General features: G+C 37.6%; 1 protein-coding gene across 1 annotated transcript in view; it reads right to left on the bottom strand.

Moving 5' to 3' along the window:
- Positions 1-17362, bottom strand: part of LOC112000984 (agamous-like MADS-box protein MADS2) — a 35987-nt gene that overhangs the window by 12491 nt on the left and 6134 nt on the right. Inside the window, exon 2 of the mRNA XM_065771485.1 lies at positions 514-592. Coding sequence (XP_065627557.1) covers positions 514-592 — 79 coding nt within the window. The remainder of the gene's footprint in view (positions 1-513; positions 593-17362) is intronic.

The following is a 17362-nucleotide window of genomic DNA, read 5'->3' as shown; positions in this document are numbered from 1 at the left end:
TCTAATCCAAAGCTAAAGCTATAATTTTTTTTTTTGGGATAGTTATATTTTAAACCCTATAATTTAGGAGTGAAATTTTTTTTTGGATTTTCAAGAATATCAAATTATAATTTATAATTTCAAAAAATAACAAATTAAACCTTGAAATATTGTAAAGTCAGAAAGTAAACCATCAGGCTATATTAAACTTCAAACACAATACCGTTCCACTAAAATGGTTTGAGATTTAATTTTTAATTTTTTGAACTTTAGGGTTAATTTGTTAATTGTGAAACTAAAACGTTTATTTTTATTTTTTATTTTTTTGATAAAGTCATGAATTCAATGCTACCTCAAGAAAACTACAAACCACCATGCTCATACCATACATGAACTCCACCAACAACTCAGTGCAATTACTCATAGTCTATAGATTTAGGTAGCAGGGTGTATCTTTGTAAATATCCATAGAGAGGATGCATGGAACACAAGATAGGTCATGTTTAGGTGACATTTAGCATAATCAGTTGATACCTGTGTTTCAGAATCAGTGGCAACAAGCTGTCGTTCTGCAAATGAATATCTTTCATATCGTTCAAGAATAGTCTCCATGCTGTCACAAAAGGATATGTCTAAGTTTAAACATCATGAAGCCTTTAAGCATGTAGAGTCTGTTAAAATGAACAGAATGCATAAGACTAAATTTAAATAAAGATAAGTAAATTTAATAAAACTGCCACAAGTAGAAAGGTTGAGGAAAGTGCTCTCATAAAGGCATACTAACTCCCCACACCTCTACCTCCACAACAAAGGAAAAAAGGTCTTAAGAAATATAATCCTTGGGAAAGATTGTAACATGAGAAGGAAGCTAAGTGGCATAGAGTAAGTTCTAACGTGGACTAACTGACATTTGCTTGTTGAATGTAGGTATAAATGCTCGAATGGAGTTGTGTTAAGCTAGGATGTGACTCAATTCAATAACAAGAAAGCAGGCATAGTTTGTTTCACCGAACTAGAAGTAGCCTTTATAGCTCAAATAGTATTGATATTGGTGGAGGCATGAATAAAAGGACTATAAGACCATCAAATAGAAAGCTAGCCAGGTTAGAATAGGCAACCTAATTGAAAGATAATGTTTATTGGTTGCTAGGATTTGCTATTCTATGAATTTGGTTTTGCTTTTGGTTTATTCGGGCAGGATTCATGTATATAATTAGTTGTGTTTCTTGTTGACAACTAAGACAAGGATTAAGATTTCTCTTAAAAAAAAGACAAGGATTAAGATCAGAATAATAAAAGCATGAGGCTAAGAAAATAACTTATTATCATTTAATAATAACTTAAGATGAAATATATAGAGTTGCTTCAGTATTATTATTATTATTATTATTATTATTATTATTATATTCTCTTCTTCTTGACCGCATGACTTGACAATTGGTAGATTAGTTGAGCCTTATTGTTCTTGTCTATTTTATTCTCTTCTAAGTTTCTAACACATCCTTCTTTTTAAGGCATGTTTTTAGTTTTTTGTTACTTTACTGAGATTGCATTTGGATGATTCCAAAATAGATGTTTTGAAGTTTAAGTAAATATATATGTATTAATTTAATTTTTGTCACGAGCTTTATAATTCAATTGGTGCATTCTGATATTTCTAATTGAGGTATTCAAGGTTAAAATCTTCTCTCCCTTTTGTAACCATGGAATTATCAAAGAAAAAAAAAAGGTTTTCATACCATGTAACATTAGGCATTAAAATTTGGTATATTGTTGCCCTACACTTTCTTCCTAATTTCTTGTTTGTAACACAGTATTTGCTTATTTTGGAGCCTAAAGAGCAGGCTTTGGTCACCCCCTTCAACTTGACTAGGCCTAAGTGAAGACAAGAAGCCAGCTAATGCAGGACTATAAAGAACACGTAGAACACAAGGAGAGCCAATATAACCAAGATGCAAGTATCAAAAGAAAAAAATGATGGAAAGTCCAAACGAGGGCAATTCAAGTAGTGAGGAGCCAAAAAAAAAAAAAAAGCGTGAATCACATGGAATTTGTGTACTAAAGTTCGAATCCAATAATGTTATTAGGGAACCTAAACATGGTTGAAATGCAATGTTCTTGAATAGATGAACATGTTCACTGGTTTTTTCAATTTCTTGATTGATTTGTAATTTTGTATGACGCATCCCCTTCAACTTGACTAGGCCTAAGTGAAGACAAGAAGCCAGCTAGTGCAGGACTATAAAGAACACGTAGAACACAAGGAGAGCCAATATAACCAAGATGCAAGTATCAAAAGAAAAAAATGATGGAAAGTCCAAACGAGGGCAATTCAAGTAGTGAGGAGCCAAAAAAAAAAAAAAAACAAACAAACAAACAAACAAACAAACAAAGCATGAATCACATGGAATTTGTGTACTAAAGTTCGAATCCAATAATGTTATTAGGGAACCTAAACATGGTTGAAATGCAATGTTCTTGAATAGATGAACATGTTCACTGGTTTTTTCAATTTCTTGATTGATTTGTAATTTTGTATGATGCATCAATGAGTCATGCATGTCTATAGTTTATGCTAGTTAACAATTCACCGCCTACTTGTCTGTCTATCTTTTAATTAAGGTTCCTCTTCTCCCACGGTACCTTGAAACAAAATCCTAAATTCCAAAAGACCTAAGATCCTTAATATTTTTGTTACTCTAAATTAAGATGGACATCATAATCTAATAAAAAATTGAACTTCTTGAGGATTGAGTAGGATTACCGATTACACACTTTGTTGATCCACAAATCCTAATTGCCAAAACTCAAATGAAATCATTTATATGCTTGCTGAAAATAGAGCTTCACATCATGGTCTATTAATTACTTTTGCATATTTAAAGCCCTACTTAGGGAAGAGTAGTTTGTAGTCATTCAACTAGAATATGTTAGTCGATAATTTGTGCAATATATGGGAAAGTTTAACATTTTTATTTTGGAGAAAAGAAAGTTAAACATAATGGTATAATTTTTCTCTCTTTTATCTTTTATTTATATATGAATTTTGATAATTATAGTAGAGTTTTTAATAGGTTTTTATATTGATTATGATTTTATTTACCATCATATATTCGAGCATTAGATGTTTATTATGATTGTGTTTATGCTTATATATGAAATAATATATTCTACTATTTAATGCACGGTTTAAATCTGGAATAAAGTTTAAAATTATTTATATATATATATATATTATAGATTTGTAAAAAAAGAAAGAAAAAAGCTAAATGGATTACATACAAACTAAGATAAATGAAAAACACACCTTTTAACCTGTAGCTAAGGCAAAAACCCTAACAGTAAGACAGGAGACAGAATTTACCAGATTACAGAACTAGTAAAAACATTAATTAGAAAGTGGGGGTGGGGGAGCGTTTGTAAATATTTAATTCTAAAAAAAAATCTAAAGCCTATGAAGCCATAGTTGTTATTATTATTATTACTATTTTTTTTTCCTGAGAATTTATTATCTTTTATTCAGAATGATGAGATATATACATTTAGATTTGTCAAAATAATCTTCAAAATAATATCCAAATCTTTTCTTTTGTCCTTATAACTAGCGGGGAAGTAGAGACTTAAACTTAGGTTCTCTCAATGTGAGACTAGACAATTATATATATATATATATATTGCTCTCAGATAGATTTTGACATTAACATAATTTAAGTGTATATGTATGTGAAACTTTCTTCTGAAAACTTGAACCTCGACTCTTATCTCCAACACTCTACAAAAATTTATATTTGTGGATTGACCACTACGCCAAGAGTATGTGGAGGTGAGACTAAACAATATTATTGAGCTATACATGCAACTCTTGGCAAAATCATATCCTAACTTTTGCCATTAACTGGCATATATTCATGTTAAAGTAAATGTAAAGTATCCTGATATGATGCTTAGACATAGTACTTATTATGTGAGAGAGAGAACCTAAGACCCTAATCTCAAGCATTTTAATTAGTTGAATAAAGAAAAGAATTAACAGACTCGTTCATTTTTATTAATTACATTCTGTTAGGACATATGTGTTCTCATTTGACAAAAACATATGTTACTTATTTATGTAAATTGACTAATTCTTTGACAAAACGCACTCTACTTGTAATTGGGTAGTTCTAGGTATTTTTAATACTTCAAGAAACAAGGTTTCAAGATCAAGTGTTGAAGTCATCAAGTTTGTCCAAGAAAAACAAGCTGAAGTGCAAATTCATTAAAGCTCGACACTTGCTCAATAGCTCTTCGACACCTGCTATCTGTCGAGAATTATAAAATCCAATTTTCTGATCTGATTTCTTGGGATCCGTGAATATGCTTTTGGGCATTCTTTTCTTTTAACCCTAAACATATAAAAGGATTGTTTTAAGAGCTATCAAATTGGACACAAGTTGCAAAAACATTGAGAAATCTCTGTTCAAGCAAATTGTGATCAAAGACGAAATTCTTGACCTAGTTCATCTTCTCTGAAGAAGTTGCTGTGTATTTACACCAAAGGGTTTTGTGATCAAGTATCTTCCTGATCTTTATCGTGTAGGATGAACTGAAGAATTTTGCAGCCAACCTCTTCTTCTAAGTTGGTGTTTGAAGTTGCGTACTGAGATCCGCGCATTGGTTAGTCACGTACTTAGGAGTCGTGCATCAAAGGTGGGAATTGTCACTACAGATCAAGTTCAATTGGGTATTGGGGTAAGGGTTCAACTGTAGGTTAGTAAGGTACTTGGGATTCCTTTACTTGTAACTGCTTGATTTGATAATAGTGGAGTTTGGGGAGTGGTGACTTGAAAATCACCCGATGGGGTTTTTGCCGCAAAGGTTTTCTTCATTCGTAAACAAATCACCGTGTTATTTATTTTCCGCTGCTTAATTAGTTTATTGGTGATTTGTTTGTGCTTCCACGCGTTTGCATGATTAATTGATTAATTAACAACTTGACTAATTAATTAATTGGTATAATCACAAGAGGTCATTCAGATTGTGGCCTATCAAGTGGTATCAGAGCAGGCACACTCTGATTAGGTTTAATCTTTGCTGTGTTGATGCATTGACCCCTGTTTGTCATGGATAGAGGACAGTCATTAATCATACCTCCTTTATTTGATGGCACTAACTATACATACTGGAAAGTGCGCATGAGAGCTTTCTTGCAGTCTTTAGATGAGAAGGTGTGGCAAGCTGTAGAGATTGGCTGGACCAAGCCAAAAGAAGAACCGGCTGATTGGGATGACTCCAAGATCAAGGCGGCAAACTTCAACAGTAGAGCTTTAAATGCCCTATTTAGCGCAGTCACCAATGAGGAGTTCAAGAAGATATTCTCAACCGAAACTGCTAAGGAGGCTTGGACTATCCTCCAGACAACCTATGAAGGAATAAAGACTGTCAAAGATTCAAAACTTTAGAGGCTCACTACAAGCTTTGAAGAGATTAAGATGGAGGAGGATGAGTCGTTTGATGAGTTATATGCCAAGTTCAAGGACATAGTGAACTCAGCCTTCAATCTTGGAGAAACCATCCCTGAACCCAAGGTTGTAAGGAAGGTGTTCAGATCTCTACCTGAGAGATTCTATATCAAGATTACGGCAATAGAAGAATCAAAGGATATTGACAAAATTTCTTTGACTGAGCTGGTTGGAAACTTGCAGACCTACGAGCTAGGACTATCTAGGATTGGCAAAACGAGTAAAAGCAAGAGCATGGCCTTGAAGGCAAAGAGTAGTGATACAGATGAGTCTTCTGATGATGAAGATTTCAAGATGAAGTCCTATATCACAAGGCAGTTCATGAAGTTTATGAAGAATGCCAATGGGAGGAACTTCGACAAGGACTGTAGACAATCCAATTCTTCTCAGTTTAAGAGTCAAGACAAAGAGAAGAAGGATATCAAGGATGGCGGTCAGTACACTGTTCTTGCAGGACCAAAGTATTTTGGATGCCATAGATTCGGTCATATGAAGCATGAATGCCCGGCATATCTCAAGAGCATTGGGAAGAGTAAGGCACTTACTGCAACTTTGAGTGACACTAAGCTCGAAGATGATTCTGACAATGAGGATGACGAAATCTTAAATGCCTTCACTACCACAGTCAATCCTACTGAAGGGATTGTTGAAGAAGTGGATGAAGAAGAAGAACTGGTGGAGTCCAAATTTGAGAAGATGGATGATCAAGATGATATCCATTCAGCCTATGAGAAGCTTTATAAGCTCTCTGAGAAGCACGAGAAATTGTCTAGGCTGGCCACCAAGAAGCTTAGTGATGTGGAACATGATTATGAAGAGTTGTCCACAAGGTTTGATGAGGCGAATCAAACTATTGGAGCACTGAGGTTTGAGAACAAATTTTTGGCTGAGAAGACCAAAAAGCTTGAAGCGGAGCTGTTTCAAGTCAGAGCTCAATTGGAGAGGACTTCAAGTGCAAAGTTTGATGAGATGCTCAGCAATCAGAAATTTGCGTCGGATCGAACAGGCTTAGGGTATGGTCTTTCTTTCTCTAATATTGCTTCTACTAGCAATACTGTCTTTGTTTCTCCTGCTAATAACACTGAAATTGAGAACACTGATGTTAAAACTGAATTAGCTAGTGAGAACTTAGACAATGGTAAATCTATCTTAGGAGCACCCCCTAAGCAAGATAAGAAAGATGCTAAAAATCCTAGGGTTAAGAAGGCTAACTTTCAAAAGTCTAAACAAAAGAAGCAGCATCTCTGTCATCATTGTGGAGCTGCCGGTCATACTCGACCAAATTGCTATAAGTGGCTAGCCACTCAACAGAGCAATGGCATGATAGCATCTGGAAGCCAAAATAAGCTTCAATCCTCTCTTGCTCATCTTGGAGATCTTCTTAAAGCCCTCATGTTCCTTTCGAACTTGAACGGTTTCAATTCTTCCCCCTCACCGCCAGTTTAAGGGTTTAATCAAAGGAAAGTTTCTTCCAAGGTGTGGAAGAAAAAGGACTCTAAGTGATTTCATCACTTTCTTTTCCCTTCTTGTTTTTCTTGTTTGTTGCATTGCTTGTGTGTTTTGCATTTTTGTTGAGTCAGTCTAGTTTTATACTTTGCTTTGTTAACATGTTTTTGTGTGTTTACTTTCAGTTTTGTTTATTTTGTTTTCAATATAAAAATAAAAATAAAAATTGAAAAATCAGAAAAATACAAAAACAGTGTGTGTTATGTGTACTTTGGTACTTGTGTACTTTGGATGGCCATTGAAACAAAGTTTTCTAAACTTTGTATCTCTTGTAACTTAGATGAGCATCTCTATGCACAACTAAGCAAGTGAGCTTTGTGGCTCTTGTTTGTGATGTGTAAGATTAAGTTATCTCTTATAGCTTAACACTCATATCACTCTTTTTGACAGGTAGGACTAGAAAATTCTAAGAGAAATGCATAAATGACCATCTCACCACTGTTGCCCACCAATCATAATAGACACCTGTATGCTTCAGCATAGCAAAAGTGCAGTGTCATAGACACTTGTATGCTTCGGCATAGTAAAAGTGCAGTATCAAAGACATTCGTATGCTTCGGCATAGCAAAAGTGCGATGTCAAATGCTTAACATCTTGGGTATTTCTTTTCTCTCTTTTTATGCCTATGTATGATATGCTAAAAATAAAAAAAAATATGCAAAGAAAATAAAAAGCAAAAAGATCAAAAATGTTTTAAATATGGTTGTAAGCGTGTTTTCTAGGAGATCTGGGAGTTATAGGATGTACCTCGAAGATGATAGTCCCCATCAAACAGTTATGATTGTGTGTGAGTTAAAGTTATTTTCTCATATCTCAAATTGTCATAACATGTATACACATATGCAATCTTGCTATGTTTTTCACACACAACACGCAATATTTTTTACTACTCTTGATACATGTGCAGGTACAATGTGATTTGGCAATCACAAAGGATTTACATGTGCTAATGTATGTTCACTAAACTGTCTTGACTTGTTTTTGAAAAATAAAATTGGTTAGACTTGTTTAGTGTGTGTGTGTGTGTTTTTGAGGATCCATGTGTTTAAATTTTTGTTGAGAGATGATTTTGAGAGCTTTAAATGTTGATTGGATCAATGGTTGAGGTGTATGTTAGATTGCATTCATGTCTGTGTTTTTCTCTTCTTGAAAAACTGCTTTCAACTGCTTGCTCGACACCTCCTCGATACCTTGTTATCTGTCAAACTTCTCAAGCCTTTTCTTATCGCAATCTCGACACCTGTCTCGACACTTGGTGGATCAATTGAGAAAGTTCCTGTCTCCTCGATACCTTCTGGATACCTTGTCGATTGATCGAGCTTCTATTCTTTGAAAGTGATCCTTGTACCTCGATACCTCTTGACACCTTCAGCTGTCGAAGGCCTTTTCCTCGACACCTACCTCGACAGCTTCCTCGATACCTCTCGACACCTCAGCTGTTGAGAATTACTGAGGTGCTTATTTAAGCCTCTGTCGCGATTCAGATCTCATTTCTCTCGATCTCTCTCGATCTATCCGTAACGGTTCTTCTCCCAAACTTGATTTTCTCACTCTAAACCTCCAACCCATGTGATTTTCGGCCCTTCTTTGGTTCAAATCACTTGGTAAGATCTCATTTTCCTCCTTTTTCATGCATTTCATGTTTTGAAGATTAGGTTTTGGGGTTTTTGAAACTTTTTGGGGTTTTTCAAAATTAATGAGATTTTCTTGAAATTTTGGGTTAGGTTTTCACTTAAATGTGTTCAAAATGTCATACATTACATTTCATGTGCATTAGAATGATAGTTACATGCATTTAGATGTGTGTTCTATATTTGTGTGCTAGTAGGATTGGATTGGGCTGAGCCCATGGTGCTTTTTAATTTGCTTGTCACATGTTCATGCATTCCCCATGCATACGTACTTATTGTTCAATATATTTGATATATGTGAACTATTTTGGGACTTTTCTGATTGTTTCCTTCTCTATCTCTTTCTCATTCTGTTTACGTTAGTAGTGTCTATGGCACCCAAACGTAAATTCACTCCGGCTCGAAACCCTCTGCGTTCTGGAGCATCTTCATCTTCTGATTCTGCTCCTCTAAATCTTCGGTTCCGTGATGGAGATGTCTACAAGGCATTTTCGGAGAACTTTTCTAGACGAGGTGTTCATTCGAAACGCCAAGTCATTTTGGCGGACTTCGCCGACACTGACCTTCCCTCTGTCATTCACAGTAGGGGATGGGAGTCACTGTGTGACATCTCGGTCACATGTCCTCTCATGTTGATTCAGGAGTTTTACTCCAACATGCACGGGATCGATCGTTCAGTACCTCTCTTTTTCACTCGCGTTCGAGGTACGCGCATCCCTGTCACTCACGTTCCTAGGATAGATTTTCCTGACAATCCTTCCTGTGAGCGTCTGAGGACTGTGTCCAAAGATGAGCTCATTTTTGCTTTTTGTCAGCGCCCAACTAATTGGGGTGAGCATTAGTACACATCATGTAGACCTTTTGCTAAAGGTCTTAGATTCTTAAACATGGTGATGACTTTTGTACTCTATCCACTTTTTTCTTCCGCTATCACGAGGATCTTATGCCATTTTTCTATCCCTTTTCTTGTGTCCGACCACTTCACACACATCTGTGCCATAGATGCCGCTACTGTAAAATGTAGTGAGACTCAGTTTAGGTCGAGACAGATGGATTCCACTCCTCCTTCCCGTTCAGCTTTATCCAGATCTGATCCATCTACATTTGCTCCTTCTTCCTCTACGGGCGATGTATCTCTTGGAGACATCATGGCGCAGTTGCAGCGCATGGATGCTCGCCTCGATACACTCTCTACTAAGTTGTATCGGGTGAATGTTCGTGTTGGTCGTATTGCACGATGGCAGGTGACTATGGGTGGTTTTGCTCCTGAGACTACTCCTTAACCACCTTCTCCAACGGCTTCTAACTTTGAGGATGATGATGATGATAAAGATGCTAACTCTACTGATGAGATGTCTACATGACACTTTACCCTTTGTCACACGTGACAAAAAGGGGGAGTAGTTTTGGGTTATGAGAGTAGTCATCTTAGAGGAAGAGTTAGTATAGGACATTTTTGATAAGGGGAGTGTTGATAGTTTAAGGGATGTAGTGAGGTTATGATGTATCTTTTCTTTTCTATTCTTTTTAGATACATTGTTCTTGTATATGAGGTCTTGTGACCAGTTTTACATACATTGTACTTATTTTCTCTCTATATGTGGATGTATGTTTTTTTCACCTCTCTCTTCATGTGTTGTTTCTTCTCTATCTTTATACACATGTTCATTATACTTGTATGCAATCTATTGTTTCTGTTTCACACAAGATGCATTGATGAGTTTTGTTTAAAGTGTTTCAGAAATACAGGTTATCAAAGTCTACTTGCCATAAACTCTTTTCTTGCAAAGTTTTTCAAGGGTTTGTGATAGGATAGATTTTATTGTATTCAACAAGTGAGTATGAGTTAAGTGATTTATGACTTCTCTCATATGTTCATTTGTTTGTTGTGGTTTTGTCACGGATTGCCAAAGGAAGAGATTGTTAGGACATATGTGTTTTCACTTGACAAGAACATATGTTACTTATTTATGTAAATTGGCTAATCTTTTGACAAAACGCACTCTACTTGTAATTGGGTAGTTCTAGGTGTTTTTAATACTTCAAGAAACAAGGTTTCAAGATCAAGTGTTGAAGTCATCAAGTTTGTCCAAGAAAAACAAGCTGAAGTGCAAATTCATTAAAACTCGACACCTGCTCGATAGCTCCTCGACACCTGTTATCTGTCGAGAATTATAAAATTAGATTTTCTGATCTGATTTCTTGGGATCCGTGAATATGCTTTTGGGACTTCTTTTCTTTTAACCCTAAACATATAAAAGGATTGTTTTAAGAGCTGTCAAATTGGACACAAGTTGCAAAAGTATTGAGAAATCTCTGTTCAAGCAAATTGTGATCAAAGACGAAGTTCTTGACCTAGTTCATCTTCTCTGAAGAAGTTGCTGTGTATTTACATCAAAGGGTTTTGTGACCAAGCATCTTCCTAATCTTCATCATGTAGGATGAACTGAAGAACTTTGCAGCCAACCTCTCCTTCTAAGTTGGTGTTTGAAGTCGCATACTGTAATCCACGCATTGGTTAGTCACGTACTTGGGAGCCGTGCATCAAAGGTGGGAACTGTCACTACAGATCAAGTCAAATTAGGAATTGGGGTAAGGGTTCAACTGTAGGTTGGTAAGATACTTGGGATTCCTTTACTTGTAACCGCTTGATTTGATAATAGTGGAGTTTTGGGAGTAGTGACCTGAAAATCACCCGGTGGGGTTTTTGCCGCAAGGGTTTTCCCCATTCGTAAACAAATCACTGTGTTATTTATTTTCCGCTGCTTAATTAGTTTATTGGTGATTTGTTTGTGCTTCCACGCGTTTGCATGATTAATTGATTAATTAACAACTTGGCTAATTAATTAATTGGTATAATCACAAGGGGTCATTCAGATTATGGCTTATCACATTTAATTAATAATTTTTGTAGTATTCAAGTATTCAACAATGCCAATAAATCGATACTATAATGTTTTACCACATTCCTTTCCTTTGGTGGTAAGGGCCAAGAGCTAGCCAATCAAACTGTACTTTTAACACACAAAAATTGCAACGTAGTTCTCTCCAAAAGTTTTTATTTCATTATTTAAATAGTTTCAGAGATATTGTATCAATAAGGAGTGGTAGTAGAAGGATCAGTCATATATTTCCTGACAAGCATAATGAACTTTTTTGGTTGAAGACTCATAACAAGCAATCATCACAAAGTAAAATTTGTGGTCGTACGGCCCACGACTATGTGGTGACTGTTAGGCCTAAACCTCTAAGTAATTTGTGTGATACTTTAAGTATAGCTTACAATGGAAGGTTCCAAGAAGAGTTGGGTTGATATTTGGTAATTGGAGGTGGTTTTAAGGTGGTTATATGTTGTAATCCTAGCTGTTCAAGGAGGTTTTTAGGTGGCCGAGTTGCCCTTAAAGTATCCTGAGCTGGACTATTTCTTCCCAAATATCACGTGGCATTCTCTTGTTCACTCGTGTTTCTCTCTCTAGGAAAAATTGCTCCAACCCTTTTGTTAGGACATATGTGATTCACTTGTTAGGAACATATGTCACTATTTTATGTAATTGGCTAATCATTTGACAAAATGCACTTTACTTGTATTTGGGTAGATCTAGGATGTGTTTAATACTTCAAAGAACAAGAGTTCAAGTCTAGTATTGAAGCCATGCAAGTTTGTCCAAGAAACAAGTGAAGAAGTGCTGATTAATTAAAGCTCAACAGCTGCTCGACAAATAGCTATCGAGGTATCTATTGAGGTTTAATGAGGCTTGACAAATACTATCTATCGAGGTATCTATCGAGGTTACGGGAATTCAGATTTTCAGATCTGATTTTCGGCCCATGTTTATATATTTTGTGTTGGGTTTCTTTTCTCACAACCCTAGACCTATATAAGGCTTATTTTAGAGGCCGTCACATAAGAGAATACAAAAAGAACATATACAAAAGGTGACTGATGTCTTATTCTCTCTGAAAGAAGCTACTGTGTCTTTGCGCCTTAGAGTTTTGTAACAAAGTACTTCTTGATCTTCATTGTTAATGAAGTAAAGAACTTTGCAGCCAACATTCTTCTTCCTCAAGTTGGTGTGTGAGTCACGTATTGGGATTCGTGCAAAAGAGTTAGTCACGTACTGGGATCCATGCATCAAAAGGGTTGCGTACATATATTGAAGAGTTTAGAGGTTCTGAAGTGGTAGAAGATTTCTGCTGTAAATTTATCTACGGGAATTGTAGCTAGTGTCTAGGGACAAAGGTTTTGTACTAGATTTTAGACTTCTCTTTACTATAGTGAATTGCTTTCCGGAAAAGTTTCCTCCTAGGTTTTTTACTGTGAAACTAGTTTGTTTCGTTGGTTTTTCTGGGTTATCATATCTTGTCTTATTTATTTTTCTGCTGCATTATTTTGACATGATATTGATGTTTGTTTGTTTTAACAAGTTTTATTCATAATAAATTTAATTAACAACTTGGGTTTAAAACTTGTTAATTCTATCAACTGGGATCTAAATTTCCCAACACCTTTCTCCTACGAGCTTCTTCCCTTATATACTCTTTTGTTAATGGATTGGTAGTGATGAGAATATTCCACTTATGTGTGGGCCCTGCCATTTGCAGGATCTAGGTGGCCCTTTGAGTCTAGGTTATTATTCTATCATGTCTAATCTCACATCAAGTGGGTGAGTCCCCTTGACTCCGTAATTGTAATGATTTCCTAGTAATTTGAACCCAGCATTGAGGCCTGTGCTCGGATGGGGGACTCCCCCAAGGCACTATTTCTCGTCAACATTATTTCCACTCCTCAGGAAGTAGGTGGGGTCTGTTCAGATCCTATTGTTGTAACTTGGTCACTCATGTGATTGCCTAGTTCGAACTTTGTACATGTGGACTGGGCTAAAGGTTAGTGGGCCTTAGCCTGAGTTTGGTTTGAGCCGAACTCTGTCCACCCACAAAATTATACATTTATTTTGATTATTTTCCTTAACTTCTTTTATAAATGGTTATGATGATGTATGGGATCAATTAGTTGAACACTTCGGCTTCGGTGGACCACAGCACTAGCGGAGGCCTACAAAGAGAGAAAGCAGTCAAAGGGTGACCGGTGTGAGCCGGCCAAACACCCTCCGATGATGAAGTTAGTTTTTCTTCTAATGGAGTTCTAACTTTACTCAACGTGAAATCTTAGGAATTTTTTCCTACCTTTGCGTGGTGAAGACCGGGCCTTATATAGGGCACCCTAGGGCGGTTACTAGTTTAATAACTTCCCCTAAAATCTTGAAATTCGGACATAACCTCCTCAACGGCTACAAAAAGTCATAACCGCCATTGGAAGTTACATGCAGTGGAGGGATTCGCGGCGATGAACGTGGGTTGATGAACCGCTACGAAGTTCGCCAAGTATTTGTGTAGTCGTCCATGTGCTCTGCGCATGGACGACTCCTTGTCGTGTCGTGTGGTCGTCCATGCACCTTGTGCATGGACGACTCTCTCGACTTGATTCCCTGGAGTGATCATTTGCCCAACATTCAGAGGACGTGATACCTGGACGAATTGAAGATGGCCTGATGTTTGGCTAACCGCAACTTTCTAGACGACCCGTCTGGACGAACCATAGATGTGCTTTTTGGTTATACATCAGTTGCCCCCTTGTCCAGAGCGTCGTCCAGGGACATTATGGAAATTTTATCCCATTTACGTGGCCACGTGTCACGGTTTAATTCGTTGAGCAATTAAATTGATTGAGTTTCCCCACACGATTGCCACGTGTCATTTTCTTAGTGGGTGGTGTCGCTTCGCTGACCCCACATCTGGGCCCTATAAACTTCCTTCCGCTATCTCGTCCAAGAATATCGTCTATCGTTTCGTCCTAGTTCTCAGGTACTTCCTTTTCTTTTTAGGTTTTCGTCTTCACCTTTACTTTAGTTATGTCTTCGTCCAGTAGTACAGAAAGAGAAATAGATGAGTATCAGGACGTTTCATCTGGAAGCTATGAGAGTGGTGAGAGTAGTACTAGCTTAAGTAACAATTCCTCAGACGAGCAGTATTCGTCTGGGGTGCCTGGCATTTCTTTAGAAGAATTTCAGGAAATGCAACGTAGGATGACCTCTGGGACTGAGGCTAGCTCGTCCAGAGTGCCACCTAGCCCTCCTCAGGATGAGGAGGAGGAGAACATTATATATAGCTGTGCACCTGAGGTAGCATCCACTTTGGACGCACCTAAGTTAAAAACATTAGTAGATAGATACCAAATTCCTACCGAGTTTAAACCTCTTCTGCCTAGGGAAGGAAAATGGTGTTGTTCACCTTCTTCTGGTTTGGGGGTTTATTCGTCTTATCTCTTAGCTGGTCTCAGGTTTCCCCTCAATTCCTTTCGTAGAGGTCTCTTCCATAGGCTAGGTATTGGTCCCAATCAACTTAATCCCAATGGTTGGAGGACAATAGTCGCCATGCAAGTGTTATGGCGTGAGGCACTGGAAGGGGACCGTCCTATAACAGTGGACGAGTTCCTCTATTGTTATAAGCCCTTAGAAATCAAGCAGTCAGCTGGTTTTTACCAGTTCTTGTCCAGAGGCTCTCCTTATAGCTTAATAAGGGGCCGTAGCTCGTCTGATAGGCTCTGGAAACAAGAATTTTTTATCATTTCTGGTAACTGGGCTGGGGACCCAACAGATGTTAGTAATGCCCCCTTCCCTCCTTTTACCAGCCCCATAGGTCGCCTTCGTCCTGAGGGTATGTTTTCTTTTTCATGTGATTCACTTTGTTATATTCTCTATCTTTCATTCGTCTAACCATTTTTATTTTGTTGGTATAGCTGTTACTCGTTCACGTTTAAACAAAGATTTTTTAGAACGAATTGACCGTGTACGTGCCTTCCCTAGAAGGACCTTCCACGATTTAGTGACTCTTAGCAGTTTAGCCACGTGGGGTCTGGGTCCAGAATCAACTGCTGAGAATTTAAGCCACGAGGAAACCACACGTAAGAGTAAGTATCGTCCAGCTCCTTCCATTCCCATATTCATTATTCACATTGCTTATTTTTATTAACTAACTTCCTTCACTGTAGGAATATTTACAATGAGAGAGAATAGAGAAAAAGCGGTAACTAGTGGGGACGAGGATGCTCCACCTCCCATCGTCCAGAAGGCTACCGTCCAGCCTGGGAAGAGGAAGTCCAAGAAGATTTCAAGTTCCGTGGACCTGGACGACCTTCCTAGTCGTCGAGGTCCTAAGAAATCAAAAACCACTCAGACTCCTCTTCCCAAGGTCCCCAAATTCACTCCCCCCACGGTGAATTTGGACGAGTCTCCTACCGACGTGGAGCCCGTCCAAACGGTTCACCCTGTTCAGACTGACCCTGCTCCTTCAACCAAAACTTCTAGGAAGCCTCATCCGCTAGAGCAATCAGATCGTCCTTCCAACTTGGTTCTGGACGAGGGGTATGCGTGGAGGATGTTCAAAGGGATCGTCACTGACAATGAGGTTAACGAATGTTACAACATGTCAGTGAAAGAATTTGAACGTTCTGGCATCCACGACCTCTTTAAGGTAGACTTTAACTCGTCCTTGCTCCCTTTTCTTTTATTTTTTTATTTTATTTTATTTTTTTTTTTATTTATATATTTGGCTAATATATATATTTGGCTAACTCTTATTCGTCCCTGCACAGGCTATGTCAAAGTTTTATACAGCGACGTGCCAGGCCAAGGAACTAGCTGAGGAGGCCAAGATGGCAAATGAGAAGGCTAAAGAGTTAGGCAATGAGGTCTTGTTGAAAAAGGGGGAGGTGATCAGGCTGACGGAGGAAATCAACTGCTTGCTGGGAACTGAGACGAGATTGAAGGACGAGGTTGAGGAACTTAAGGCAGATGTTGTGGAAAAAGATACTCGCATTGCCTACTTGGAGGGACAAGTCTTAGAGTTTAACTCGTCCTTGGAGAAGGCGCGTGAAGAAGCCATATCAGCTTTCAAGAAGTCTGGCGAATACAAAAATCGTCTAGACAGCCATTATGTTGCTGGGTATGAGGACTTCCGTGCTGATGCCAAGGACGCATTCCCTGACTTGAACTTTGATGCCTTCAAGATTCCTCAAGCCATAGAAAGTTCCTTGCTTGTGACGGGTTCTAAGGACGTGAATGTGGAGGACGATGCCACCAACGAGGTGAACCAGGACGATCCAAAGAACCCAGCAAATTGAATTCATCCAGAGCTTTTATGTTCTTTGTTTAAAGTGCCCTAGTGTTTTGGGCTTTTAATTTTACCTTTTCTTTTCTCTTTTTTTAAAAAATCTATTCAAGTACAATTTCTTCGTCCAAGTTTATGGACGAGTTTTATGAACATGCACTCATTACTCTTTTAAGGGTTTTTGGCCGGTGGTCGTCCACCCTATGAATCTTATATGAATGTATAAATGTTTTTACTTTTCATTGTTCCTTGTGCTTGAATATTCCTTAAGTTTTGTGAACAAAATTTCATTTATATCGTCCATACCATTTTTGGCTGTTGTGGGATTTTCCTTGTATGTTTCATCTCGTCTTGAACATGTGGACAAATTCCTTCTTGTATAACATTATGAAATGTTTATTAAGTAATGTTCGTCCATGAACGATGTCTTTTTGTCAGACTTAATCGTTACTCGGATTTAGGACGATTATTCATTCGTCCTTAATAAAATTTTCCCAACAAATTCTCTTCCATGGACTGGATTAAGTTGGCTAGACTCGTCTATGGGCCCATGGTGTTTTCACATGCACATGGTTTGTC

The sequence above is a fragment of the Quercus suber genome, unplaced genomic scaffold (assembly GCF_002906115.3).
Source record: "Quercus suber isolate HL8 unplaced genomic scaffold, Cork oak 2.0 scaffold_44, whole genome shotgun sequence".
Lineage (NCBI taxonomy): Eukaryota > Viridiplantae > Streptophyta > Magnoliopsida > Fagales > Fagaceae > Quercus > Quercus suber.
The sequence above is the reverse complement of the archived record's forward strand: the minus strand, read 5'-3'. Positions and strand labels throughout refer to the sequence as shown.